General features: G+C 43.5%; 1 protein-coding gene across 2 annotated transcripts; it reads right to left on the reverse strand.

Moving 5' to 3' along the window:
• Window positions 1-6,810: 6,810 nt before the first annotated feature.
• Window positions 6,811-12,803, reverse strand: LOC133928929 (potassium channel AKT2-like). 2 transcript variants are annotated; one of them, XM_062375461.1, is made up of 11 exons: window positions 12,640-12,802; window positions 12,317-12,552; window positions 11,992-12,210; window positions 10,194-10,410; window positions 9,772-10,089; window positions 9,439-9,678; window positions 9,037-9,354; window positions 8,750-8,932; window positions 7,856-7,931; window positions 7,179-7,772; window positions 6,811-7,106 (listed from the first exon to the last, which is right to left on the reverse strand). In XM_062375461.1, exons 2-11 carry the CDS (start codon window positions 12,505-12,507, stop codon window positions 6,946-6,948), a joined length of 2,517 nt encoding a protein of 838 aa, XP_062231445.1. In that variant the 5' UTR covers window positions 12,508-12,552; window positions 12,640-12,802; the 3' UTR covers window positions 6,811-6,945. The 2 variants fall into 2 exon arrangements, with proteins under 2 accessions (XP_062231445.1, XP_062231444.1); XM_062375460.1 differs by having other exon boundaries at window positions 12,317-12,803.
• Between the last annotated feature and the right edge of the window lie 1,037 nt (window positions 12,804-13,840).

Consider the following 13,840-nt stretch of genomic DNA (forward strand, 5'->3'; position numbering starts at 1 on the left):
GGGACTACAAATTAGATTTCAACCAGAACATGTTTAGTCCTCTTTGGATCAAAGGAATTTCATAAGAAAAATATAGTATTCTCATTCCTATGGAATTTAGAACTGTAGCACCGTTTGGAAAAGTAGGATTGAGGCATAGGAAAAATGAAGAAAATTTTCCTTTGCCACCGATTTTACAGGAAAATCATAGGATTACAAGCACCCACCCGAATCTTATTTTTTCACTGGCGTGCCTAGGATCTAGGCAAATCGTCCTAATTAGCTATTGAAGATAAGAACAAGAACGTGATTTATCATTTACCTTTACATACCTCTTCAAAAAATTTCCTAGTTTTTTCTACACCTCATCCAAACTACTTTTTTAATAAATTTTTTCTGTTTTTCAATCTTTTGTTTTGTATATACATTTTTATCCTATTCTTATATTTTTATAATTATACGTTCTAAAGAGAGCCTTATGATGAAATATAGCATAAACATGTGGGCCTAGTTGTAGTACGCATCTGCAACGGACCATCGTTTCAGTGGTGAACCGTACCTGAAATGCTAGATCGTACTTGCCGTAGTAATGATTTCTGGCCAGATTTCCTGCAGCAAATTAATGTCAGCGCAGTACAAATTGCAGCGTGCAACTGAAGCGGTGGTGAAGGATCTTGTCTCTTTACATGTGGTTTCTGTTCTACCCTACGCTGAAAATGACAATTCAGCAAGGAAAGGGTAAGCCCATGGAGGTAGCCTCCTAATTATCAAACTCAACTAGGCCTGCTAATAAATTAGATAGAAATGGGCTTAGCAATGCCCAGCCGACCTCAACCAAGGTGGCGCGCCGCCCGATCTTGTGCCCGGCCGAGGAACGGCGCGGTGCTGTGGAGCGAGGGCCGGTGTTGAGAACGACAGCCGCACACACGAGGCTACCGTCTGGAGCGCAGCCCAAGCAAGTCGCGGGGATCTGCACCAGCAGGCAGTCACTAGTCCCACAATCTGTGGATGACAGTGAGTACCCCTCTCGTGCTCCTCTTTCGTTTTCTTCTGCATGATGGTATTACCCAGAGGCTCGAAATCCACAACTCCTTTTGTACCATTACTACTTTCTTTTGTAACAGAAAATGATTATAGAAATCCTTTGCCAGACAACTTCTCCGAATCGCTGTTATCTGAAGCATTTTCTGATCAAGAAGAAAAGGAGAGCAATGCATGCATGAGGAATAGAGAGCATTGCCATCTTGAATGGTAGCAGATAAGGATGGCTATGAAGGCCAACCTGTTAGTAGTCCCTAAAAATAATGTTGCTATTCTTTATTCCTTGTCTTTAACATCGATCAACTGTTGAGTAGTTCTGGGATTTGCTTGCTCGGCTGTTGAAGGAAGCAAAACTCTGCCCGTGTTTTGTCGACTGCAGCTGGGCGAGCATCTTCTGAAGAGAAAAAGAGGAGGATAGAGTTACAAGAAGGGAAGTGAAGCGACTAACATAATTCAGCAAACAAACTCATTTCCTTTCTATCTGGTGGGATTTGCGTGGCCTTCTTCATCCATCCTAACATTTGTAAAATTGGCTAACTCACTTTGTCATTCCTGATTGTTTCTTTGGTTGCATCTTATTTTGTTGTGGCGCTATCGTCTAATGTTTTCAACACTAGTGAAACAAATATAGGTGGAAACAAATACAGGAGGAAAGATTGAACTGTCTGTTGTCTACCCAGATTCTTGGTACGAGTTTCTTGATCGTACTTTTTAATCTCGGAAGACGACAACAAGGTGATGTTAGATATGTTATCTCACCCCTTCAGTCCGTGTTCTTGTTGAGTTGTTGAGTGTGAAAACATGGCTTTTCATTCAGAAAACATGGCTTTTTTTCCTTTTGGCCAGAAGCTGGTGATAAAGCAGTCATAATGTCATTTATCAAATTCGAGGCATGTTTTTGGTATTCACTTGCAATTCACTTCGAATAAATTACTTCTATGCCATAAAAAACCACTCAATTTCTTGATGTGTCGATGACATATTGATCCAGGACCTACGTATCATTGACACATCTAGTGGCAATAAGAGATCAGTGAACTTTCAATGGCAAATAAGGAATTATCTTATTCACTTTTGGTGTAATCCACACAGTGCATACTCCAGATTTAACGAAGATTTCCGGGAGTTGACACTTCACTGGAACTCTCATATTATTTTTTGGGTGCACTACCATATAATAGATTATCAGTGTTGGTTCAAAATCATCATCAGAGATAGTTCTTAAATCGGTACTGAAAGTGCTATCAGTGCCGGTGCTTAACTGAAATAGGTACTGATAGTCGGTTCTAAAAATTGACGTTACGAAGCTAAACAATAGATTTTTTTCCAACCAAACAACGACTGAGGCCCAAGCTACCCCACACGCACACGCCGTCGTCGTGTTTTTTTTCGAGCATGTGCGTTCCGTTGGATTCAAAGCCACGACCTCCTCTCTCGCACGTACGTACCATCTCACCTATCTCTCATTGCTAATAGCACTACGAGATATTTTCCTTTTGACCCCTCTTGCCGAAAGTTTGTCATGATTATTTTGGCATCTAAATTACTTCAAATGAAAAGGTTGTCAACTATAAAGTTGTATATCTCATCGAAAACTATAATTTTCATATAAAATTTATCTCCATCCGACACCGTATCAAAAAGTTATAAATTTCAGAAAATCGGTTATCATCAACTATTAGTGGCGGTTCGTGACATGAACCGGCACTAATAGTCCCTTCATTATCAGTGCTGATTGTGGCACGAATCGGCAATGAAAAGTCACTATCACTACCGGTTCATGACTGTAACCGACACTGATATATCAGTGCCGGTTCCAGCTACGAACCGACACTGATACTGATTTTTTAGTGCCAGTTCTTAGCGCCTCAGTCATTCACGTGCGGAAGTTTAACAATCGGTATTGATACGTCTTCAATAGCGGATTTTTACTGTGTATATCTTTGTATTTTGTTCTTCAATACCTCTGTTATGCATGCAGTCTCAGATCTTCAAGAAAATACAATCTGAACTTACTTACGCTACTTATGATATATTCTGTAGTAGTGACGTGTTTCATAGCAGTGATTCTGGAGGTAATATCTGTTTTGGATAAAAAGGTTTGCTGGGATCTTGGTGCAAGCTATGGTAGATCAGTTGTACTGTAATTTGTTCATCTAGCCTTCCAGGTTCAGTTGTACTCCATGAGAGTTTGTTTGAGGTGCACACATATTGTGTGAAAGGAACGCTGGTGGTGTTTATCTGGGGAGAAAAGCTTACTGCAGAACGCATAGAGGTTGTTTGCATGTTTTCCTTGTGATGCTCGGTGGCTTTGTACTGTCTTGTGCATAATTTTGGGCCATTTTTTATTCGTGGAAATGGCATTTAGGAACATCTGTATGTATCTTCAGTGTTTATTCATGCAGGCATTTCTGTTAGATTTTTTTCTTTTATTTTGTGTATTTTTCTAGTCTTCCATTGGTTCAAGTTTGATGTTTTTTTCTTCTGATTTTTCATTTAGTTCAAACGTGTGTCAGATTTTTCTTATTTTTTTGTCAGAATTTTCCAGTTTTCTATTATTTGTGATTTTGTCAGATTTTTTTACTATTTTTAATCTGTTATTTCATTAGTCCAACAGCATCAGCATCACTATTATGTTCGTATCGCTCAGCATTCCGATGAAGGTACAATAATCGATTGATTACACAATACAACTTGTCTTGCTTGATTCCACAGCCAGGGTTTTTTTGGTAGGGGGATCAAGAAGCTTCATTTACTAGTTTCAGTACGATTACAATATGAAAGCAAGCACTCTTGTACCGGTAATAGTGCTAAGATAAATTACTCACTGCTAACTCCTAATATATGATACTTCTTTTGCGCACAAATATGCAGTTTTTATTACAAACATGATTAGCATAAGAAATAGTAAAATTCAAAACCCTCTTGCTAAGCTCCTTAATATCATCGAGGATTAATGAAATCTCAAACATATGTTGCTGAGACTTGTTCCAAAGATCAATGAGTACTTTGCTATCTGTCTTTATAAACTCCTTCATTACTCCTCCGGATAGCGAGCAACAAACCATCTGTCATCACCTCCATAGCCAAGGTATTAAGTGCATTCACATATCAAACAACAACTGCGCCATGAAAGTCTCCATACTTATCTCGGTGCACACAACCCGTCATGCCAGTAGAGTTCTCATAGAATGCACCATCGATGTTTATGGGTTGGAAAATGGGTTAGAACTCATTTTAAAGGTTTGGGTTGGGTGAAAAAACTTGGTGGGTTTGATTAGATTGGTTTGTGATTGCTATTTTTGGGGTTAGGTGGGGTTGGGTTTTTGGGTTGTATTATGTGGGTGGGGTTGAGTTTGAATTAGGTTAACACCCATTAGCAAACCTAAGTCAATTGCTCAAGATTCAACTCCTTCTAATGAGATGGGTTGACAGCTTTTTGTTGCTTCTTGGCTCTTTTTTGCGTGCTATGCTTCATTTCGGTTTATCTTTGTTTCAATTTTTCTATTTTGTGGTGCCAGTTTGGTAGTTGAGTTGTTAGTCTCATATTGTGAGGTTGTTGTTTTTGTAGGCACATTTTGAGGTTGTTGTTCCAATCATGCATATCAGCTAGCTATAATTTGTCTACATCATATTTTTATTTATGTGGAGTAGAGAGTAATGACGAGAGGTAAAATTAGACTATTAAATACTAGATAGTTTACTAATTTAATTCAATGATCTTGTGGTGTATTACATGTGGGTTTATATTAATTTTATAGACAATGTTGTATTTAAGCTATTAGGAATGGTGTCTATAGTATTATGTATTGGTGACATATACAACTTTTATAAACAACATTTATCTATATTGTCGAAGATGCTATAAGAACATCTCAAATAATATAGCTAATTGTTATCTATAAGAAGTGTACATGTTATCTATAAATATCACAAGAGACAACCTCTATTAACTATAGCATTATATGGGTCCACAAATTAATAGTGCTTTATAAACTATATTTGTGTTGAGAGGCATGAGCAGACATATTACTGATCAGTAGTCGACTTTTATCTCTGTGCATTAACTCTTCCAGCCACGTAAGAAAATGGCTAATGTAAATGGGCTTATAGCTAGCTAATTTGGCATTGTTGGAGGTGTCCTAAGTTGGGAGGAGCCCAAGCAAAACCATATATGCGCTGTTTTTTTTTTCTTTCAAGGTCTAGTGTAGTTAACTGAAATTTCACAAGTTGTAACTGATCATGAATTTTAGTCGCAAAAAGTCAAAGCGAAAAATCCGCACAAAAAATGCCTAAACAGTGGTCGGTCAAGGTCGAATTTTGGTCGTCGGCCTTAGAACAATTTGTCACATTGTTGGGTTATGCAATGCTACCCAAAATACTAATTTGATTCAGTATCCAACTAATGTTTACATAGACTAATGGGAGGCTCCTCAGCGAGCCTCACATTAATCATCGATGAAAAAGGTAAAAACTCTCATGATTAGATGTACAATTCTAATCATGAAAAATAGGTAGAAACTATCACATTAGTCAAATAAAAAATAAAATAATTTAACTATCACTACATGATTAGATGTACAATTCTACAAAATTTTAGAATAAGACTCCATGTCCAATACAACTCTAGTTGTTAATTTGTAAATTTGTACACAAGTGAATGCTATATTTCAAAATTAGGAGTAAGAAGAATTATTTTGAGACACCATGAATAATAAATTAACAAAAAAGTTGGATTTAAAAATTCCAGAAAAAATAGTGACTCCCTTCATCATATTGGAGTCTTGAAGAGTCCGTGTCTAATATACAATTAATAGAAAATATATTGAAAATTCCAAAGGAAATATGGATTTCAAAATCTCAAAGAAAAATTGGAGTAATAGATATAATTACACAACTCCATGTCAAATACAATTCTAAAAAATAATTTGTACATGAACATCTAATATAATTATATAGCGAGATTTGGGAATTAAAATTTCAAGAAAGTTGTGAGCAAGGATCGACTTCGATAGTAAATCATTTGAACTATGATGGATTAAACTGAAAGGAATATTCCATGCAATACTTTGATTTAATTTGGTCATGCTAAAACTTTGATATGAATATAGTGCGAGTACATGCTAAATCTTTGATTTAATTCAGCGAGGAAAACGTTAGTTACTTTCCATGTTAAATTTGTTATAGTTACATCTGAAATAGTGCAATATCTTAATTGTTCAATTATCTGCACTAGAAATTACGAGTACCAAAGGGTACATGTGTGGCTTGTGCGAACGGACTGTTTCACGACTAGTTCCAATGAAGCCAAAGGAAATATAGTTTACTAAGACATTGATAAAGATGCTTCAGACAAATTGCTTTATCCAAAAGTATGAGAAAAATCTTTTGAAAATCTACCACAAAAGCAAATGAAATCTAAATCTTTTGTCACATTTTGTGAGATTTTCTTCTTTGTTTTGTCATGCATAATCAGCAAACACTGTTTGAGGCCGATTCCCAATCCAGTATGGATCCACGTACCCTTGTACTCTATGTGGTTTCCAAATACCAATGAAACATCACAAGTCACTCGAATGACACTTGTCACGTTGCCTGAATCGGTGTCATAGAGATAACTCGGTTATTCAAAGAACTAGCTAGTGCTTACGTTAATATTATGATAAGTCTCGTTGTAATATTTTGTTGTAAAAACATTTAATTAAAAATTAGTATTTTATATTTTTTATATAGCAATGGGTATTTTAGATTATTTTTTTCGATTAATATGGTAATTTTGTAAAACAAATATAGTGGCTCTTTTTTAACACTTAAATAATAATATAATATATAGATTAAACTCTGCTGCACAACTAGGTACCATAACACGTACTACTGAAAACATCTGAAGAAAACACCTGAATGACACGTACTAATGCAGTAATGTTACGATGCAGGCACCGAGTCCATTGATGCCAACCTCCTCAGATGCTCTTCAGTGACCACGAACAGCTTGTCGTTGTCCCGGATCACGTCGATCGAGTCGACCTCCGCTCCTTCATCGTTCATGAGCAGCGCGCCCTCTACATCAACTTTCAGTTTCTCTCCTGAAGAAAAAAGAAAGGAAGCATCAGAACATGGTTCAATTTGCCGTGCGACTTCGCCATTACAGCCATTACCGATGATGGCTTTGAATTCTTCTATCGTGCCGGGCAGATTGATCAGCTTGCCGGCTTCTGAGCTGTGGTTTCTCACGAACGGATGACCCTTGTATATGCTGACGCGAGGCCAACTCACGTTGTCCGATCTTGCGCCCAGGAACCTGCCTTGACGACCGTTCCCCGACGAGCCGCCGTCCCGGACCACCGCCGGCGCGTCGAGGATGGCTATCGGGTGGCCGACCTCCCGCTTCTGCAGGAGCTCGCGCATCTCTGCCGGCGACACCGTCGACCGCGCAGCGCTGGAGCCGTCGTCGTCGAGGTTCACCCTGTCCACGTTGGCCCCGTTCATGATCAGGAACCTGGCCGCGTCGGCGTGGCCCTCGGTCAGCGCGACGCGCAGCGCGGTGGTGCCGTCGTGGTACTCCGAGTCGACGTCCAGGCCGTGATTCAGGAGCTCCCGGAGCGTGTCGAGGTCGTTCCGCCGCGCGGCGATGCAGAGGACGTCGCCGCCGGCGCACGGGTTGGACACGCGCGCGAAGTGGTACAGAATGTTGAAGATCTTGTGGTGCCTCGCCGCGATGGCGTGCCACAGCGCCGTGTTGCCCTGCTCATCTGCACTCCATTGATCACAGAGCAAAAACTTAAGCATCTCTGTCAGCTCGAAACGCGTGCGGTGGCGGATTACTAGTGATCACCTTTGACGTTCACGTTGCACGCGTGCTTGAGCAGCACCAGCACGCAGTCCTCGTACCCCTTCGACGCTGCGATGTGCTGTGAATGGCATTGCCAGGAACAGAGTCCAAATCAGAAGAAGGGAGTCATTAAGATCATCTCTAATCGATTTTTGTTAGAGTCTAAAATCCTTTTACGGAGAATTTTTTTTTCCTTTAGTATTCTAACAGTTTTTTTTTTTTCAAAATTTCCGTTACAAATGGATTCTTAAGATCATTCTTATTAGAATGGGATTCTTTTTTTTTATATAAATCTATTCGAAAGGAAACTATTTAAGGTAGAGAAAATAAAGGGAAAGAGAATCGAAAAGGGAACGAAATAAAATAAATATGGTTGGGATGATCCAAATTTCAGACGACTGAAATTGGCAATTGTAACAGTCGACGGTTCCTGGCCACTCGATGTTGATCCAACGGCTGATGCGTTGTCTTCCACCTGTGGTGATCTCTCTCACACGCGACGCTCCTCCCGTCGCTCTTCCTCCAACGCTCGCCCCCGCCCCACCTACCTGCAACGTCTTCGGAGGCTTTCCCGCCGCCGGATCCGCGCCAGCCACGCTAACCCTTCGGCGCCGTCGCCCCCGCTCTATCCCTTCCCAACCGGCGGTCCTCCTCCACCTCACTGCCCCGCCCCTGCCCACCACCACCAACTTGCCGTACTGCCTCCCAAGAGCTCCCTCTAAGCCCGGCGACCTATGAACCCAATCCCTAACCCGCCGCCGTTAATTTTTCATCTGCGCTGCAGTCCACTGAGAAGCTCCTAATTCTCAGTTTGATTGAAAATTAGGAGGTGCGCAGAAGGAAAAATGTTTGTGCATGCGAATGCTGTGATGACTTCTATTCTTTGTGTCCGCTTACCAATGCAGTTCTGCCCTTGGCGTCACCGACGTCAGGGTCCTTCCCCGCCCTGAGGAGGTCCTCAAGGAAGCCGCTGTTCCCCATCGCGGCGACCGTCAGCAGATTGCTGTCGTCGTACTCGCCGTCTCCGGTACTCTCTCCCATCAGGTCCTCCACCTTCTTGCCATGCATCTCAACCTGGTGCTGCAAGCAACACCAATCCAAACAAGCCTTACAATCATCTCCAGCACACATCAGACGGTGCAGTTTGTACAACAGAGAGCTGCGACTGAGACCATGTGGGTCACCTTGAGGAAGTTCCTGATGACGACGACGCTGTCCTCGGGCCTGCTCTGCATGGCCTCCTTGAGCGTTGCCTGCTTCAGCCGCAGCAGCTGGCTCAGCGTCCTCGTCCGGAACGTGAAGTTCTGCGCCCGGTCGCTCAGCGCGCTCACCTCGCCGAAGATGCCCCGCGTCCCCAGCGTTGTCACCACCTCCTCGCGGTCGCCGTCGAAGAGTATGGCCTCCACCTCGCCGGAGACGACGACGTACACGTCGTCCGGCGCCTCGTTCTGCACGATCACGTCCTCCCTCGGCGGTATGTACTCCGGTTTCATCTTAGTAACCTGCATGCGCGCGTGTACACTGAAATTTGAATCACTGGTATCCCATCGTTCCTTGCTGGCTGTTGAATTCTGCACATCAATTACCAGGCATAGGAGTACTTCTCTCGAGACCCCCTTGAAAAGGTAGACGTCCTTGACGACCGGGAGGAACAGGTACTCGCAGATGCTCTTGCAGATGGACTTGGGCAGCTGGTCCATGAGCTGCTGCTGGTTCAGGCTCTCCGCCCTGAACTTGAGGCACATGTAGGCCAGTATCTGCTGCTTCAGCCGCGGCGGCAGGTGGTTCCGGCCCACGAAGCTCGAGGCAGCCCTGATGCTGTTCCTCTGGAAATGCCAATCGTGTCATCTAATTTGCAAGGCGCTGCATGCAGGTGCGATGCCAAGGCACAAGCAGATATATATAGTGCAGCTGCTTACGAACTCCATGGTGCGGCGGGTGCCCTCGACGACGAGGTTGGTCATGTTGCCGATGAGGTAGGCGGTGAGGCCGAGGTTGAAGAGCATGTAGAAGATGTTGAAGACCATCTCGACGGTGTTCTCGGCGTGCAGGTCGCCGTAGCCGACGGTGGTCATGGTGGTGATGGACCAGTAGATGGAGGAGATGTACCGGATCCGCAGGCTCGCCTGCCGGAAGTTGGGGATCACCGCGCCGATCCACGTCTTCTCCCGGTGCGGGTACCGGTCCGCGATCAGGTAATACAGGCACCCGGCGCAGTGCACCAGGAACAGGGTCACCTGAACCAACAAAAAAACGCCTTCAGATTTCAGAAGAAAACGTCTTCGTGCATGCAGGCCAGCACGTACGCGTCAGAGCTCAGTCACTGTACGGTACTACTTACCGCGACGAGGCGTGCGCAGCGGATCCAGAAGTAGCTGAACCTGATATCCTTCTCAAGCCTGGTGAAGAACTGCTTGACCTTCCGGAGACGCCAGAGCCGGAGGACGCCGAGCAGGCTGTACGCGGCGCCCTCCCTGACCTCGCCGGTGATGAGGTAGGCCAGGCCCTGGAATGGGATCGTCGACGCCACGTCCATGATGAAGAACGTCGACAGGTACCTACGGGTGCAGGCGCAGCGCAGAACAAGTTTTGCAGAGTTACATTCTGCATTTCGATTCTCTTTTCTTCATATTGGTTGTGCGCATCTGAGCTATGCATTGATCAGAGATGAACTCTTATGTAATTGTATCTTTTCAATGAGAGTCACTGGAACTTCCATTTTCGAAAAAAAATATATTAAAAAAATGTTTGCAGCGTTAATTGCTTGCTCGACCAATGTTCAATCAAGGCCCGGTCCAGCCTGGGCTCAGAGCGCTCTAGGCCATGAGCCATGGCCCAACTAGCTAGGCACTGTGTTTGTGGCCCAACAGGCTAAGCCAGCTAGGCTCTGTGTTCCTGGCCCAATAAGTTAAGCCCAACAAGTTGTTAGTCTTTTCTTTTCTTTTCACAAACCTTGCGGATAATTTAAGGCTTATAATACAAGAACCATGTCATATTCTGAATCCGGTTATCATGTTTTTTAGGTGTGGCAACTTGAAATCTTCTTTTTGTGCGTATTCTGAAACAAGTATTGCATGGCTGGTATTAGCGGAGATTAAAATTTCGTCAAAATTTCGGTAAATTTTTGTGAATTTTAGGAATTTCAAAGGAAAAATTCACTGATACGTAAGACTCACAGAGCAGAGTACGAAAAATGATCAAAATTTTATGAATTCGGTCTTTTTCACCGGTGAACAAAAAAATTATAAAACGAAGTTGAAATCGCCGGATACGAGCTCCTTGCGTCCATTTTTAAAAGCTTGTGCAATAGCTACATCCAGATTCCAGAATATCGAATCCATCATATCATATAACGGTACAAAAGCTACCTACCACAATTTTGATGTCGATGTGCTGGTCCATTTGGCCTGCTTTCATGAAAGTGCACACATATCTCAGCGCTACTCGCGTTTAATCTGCACCAGAACTTCACAAGATCACGATGCGTGTCCTGTGTAATTCAGGGCCCTAGCTACTGCATGATTGAAGGTGATAACTAATAATGCGGTTTGGTTTTGGTTTCATACTTTAGAACTGATCACTAGTCTTATTTCTCTTTTTGTTTCCCCCCATATTGCGATTTCTTGACCTGTTATGTAGCAGTTTTCCAGTTGCTTTCTCGACTAAAATGTGGCCACGTAAAGGTATTTCTCGAAATTTCACCACCTCTACGAATTTGAACCACAGCAGCATCTCTGATAGAAACTTGATGATGTGATAACAATGGGTGGGCCTGCACCATCACCCATGACTTAGCCATTAATTATATCCCATCAGGCAGTGAAAGATGAGAATGGAAATCTGGCAGCTGAACTAATTTTTCTGACGTCCGGAACACTCCGTGCCATTTTCTGCCGGAACGAGGCACCGACAAGCTAGCTAGAAGAAGGAGAGGAGAAAAAACTTGCATCCGGGAGAGGCAATGTCGCAGGAGTAACATCCACAATGCTGCTCTGGTCCGTGGTGATACCATATCTCGCTATGCCACAACATTTCAACCATTGGTAAGCAACCGAAATGCCTTCCAAGTGCATGCTGCAATGCAACGCGAGCTGCAAACAGTGAAACGTAAGCCAGCCAGGTAGGGATGGTGTGTGCACCTGAGGGTTATCCTCTTCCTGTCGCGGACGAGGAGCTGGGTCCTGGAGTCGATGTAGGCGAGGAAGAAGGTGAGCACGATGTCGATGGCGAAGAAGAGGTCGACGATGATGTCGGCCACCTCCAGGCCCCCCTTGGGGGACGCGTTCATGAACGCAACCTCGAACGGGTACACCCATGCCGAGTACGCCACCAGGATCACCATGAACGTCTCCCAGCACCTGGTCGAACAGCCATGACATGCATGTCGAGTTGATCAGATGGCATGCAATGATGCAAAGTAAAGATCACCATGGGTGGCGAGTCGATCGTCAGTTCATTCGTTACCTGTATCTGGAGTCAAGCGGCGAGACGACCCACTTGTTGGAGCCGCCATGGCACTGGCTGTTGCCGGACGGCACGCCGAGGGGCGGCAGGATGACCTTGGACAGGTTCCGGAGGTTGAAGGAGCCGGAGCCGGAACCGGAGCCGGAGCCAGAGCCAGAGCCGGAGCCGGCGGCGCTGCTCGAGCTCTTCATCGCGCGCGCGCGCGCGGCAAAGCAAAGCTACCTTTCCGGAGCAGCCTAACAACTAGCTAAGATAAGAGAACCTGGAGATAGAGCTCCAGCCAAGAAAGGCAAAGCAAAGCGAGAATCTTTCAGATCAGGTACCGAAATAATGGAGTCAAGCATCCGCCCATCAATAATGGAGGGAGGAGGGGTGCTGTCTGGGGCGATAGTGTCCACCAGGCGCAGACGCGCATCTCGCAAGCCGCAAGCAAATGCGTGGTCTTGGCCGGCAACGAGCAGTAGCACACAGACGCACGTACGTAGCCGATCGACGCGGCTGTGCGCCGTTGGTAGAGACCGGTACGTAGTTGTGGCTGAGGGAGCTCACCGCGGGATTCAAACACTGCGCGCACTCGCTGTCACTGGATGGCCGGAAGGGAAAATTCGTAGCCATACGGACGCAATGCTTACGAGAATCGTTCATCTATATTAAGATTCGTATTAAAGATATTGATAAAAAATATAAGATAAATAAAAATAACAAATATATGAGTATCAGGTACGAGGAATGAACGGTCGAGATAAACCGTGCATATGTAACATATTACGAAGTTGTATTTCTTGTGAATAACTAAATGATCATATGGAATATGAAAGAGGTAATAGTAAGGATTTGAAAGGGTTAAGCTGTTATGATATGATATGATTAATTTTTTAGAGGATTCCATCAGTCGTATTTTGAGCATATACTTTAATAGAATGTTCGTAGATCTGGCTAGCTTGATGCATCGATCGGGTCTACGGCTAGTATGATGTGGTGATATCTGCCTTCGGAGCTAAGTATATATAGGACCCGTTTGTATAGGTTATGACTTCAGAGTTTCTAGCTAGAGGAGGAAGTGGTTGTGGTTGTTGATTTTTACAATAAACTTTTAGTTTCTTAATACACCAAAAAGACAGAAAAGTTAGTTAGAATCTGATTCTAGCTTTTAGTTCATTTCATCTACAATTGAATTCCTCAACCTGCAAAAAAACATCAGAAATCAAGACTAGAAGTTAATCGTTTGGATAACTTCTGTTTTTTAAGAAAAACTGAAAAAAAAATACAAATAGGGATATACTTTTATGCTGATCGCTCAGGTGCTTTTTTGGTTTGGAGTCTTGCGCCTAAGAATTGATTGGTGAATGCTGACAGTCGGACAGTTCAGTCCGTGGGGTATGTACGCAAATGCAGTTTTTGCTTCGACCTCCATGTTTATCACTATTTCTATCACACCACGGTCAGCCCATCAAAACTGGTTCTTTAAACGTACTTCAAGTAGTACATGTATCCTGCACTTTTCCTGCTTAATTGGGTAAGTGT

The sequence above is a fragment of the Phragmites australis genome, chromosome 9, assembly GCF_958298935.1.
Source record: "Phragmites australis chromosome 9, lpPhrAust1.1, whole genome shotgun sequence".
Classification (NCBI taxonomy): domain Eukaryota; kingdom Viridiplantae; phylum Streptophyta; class Magnoliopsida; order Poales; family Poaceae; genus Phragmites; species Phragmites australis.

Bases quoted from the DNA above. Each gene is read 5' to 3' on its own strand.
- LOC133928929 (XM_062375460.1), bottom strand. From the start codon at position 12,507: ATGAAGAGCTCGAGCAGCGCCGCCGGCTCCGGCTCTGGCTCTGGCTCC. The intron at 10,411-11,991 runs GTGCACACACCA...CTGCACCCGTAG, and splicing joins AGGAAGAGGATAACCCTCAG to GTACCTGTCGACGTTCTTCA. The intron at 7,773-7,855 runs GTGATCACTAGT...AATGGAGTGCAG, and splicing joins GTGCAACGTGAACGTCAAAG to ATGAGCAGGGCAACACGGCG.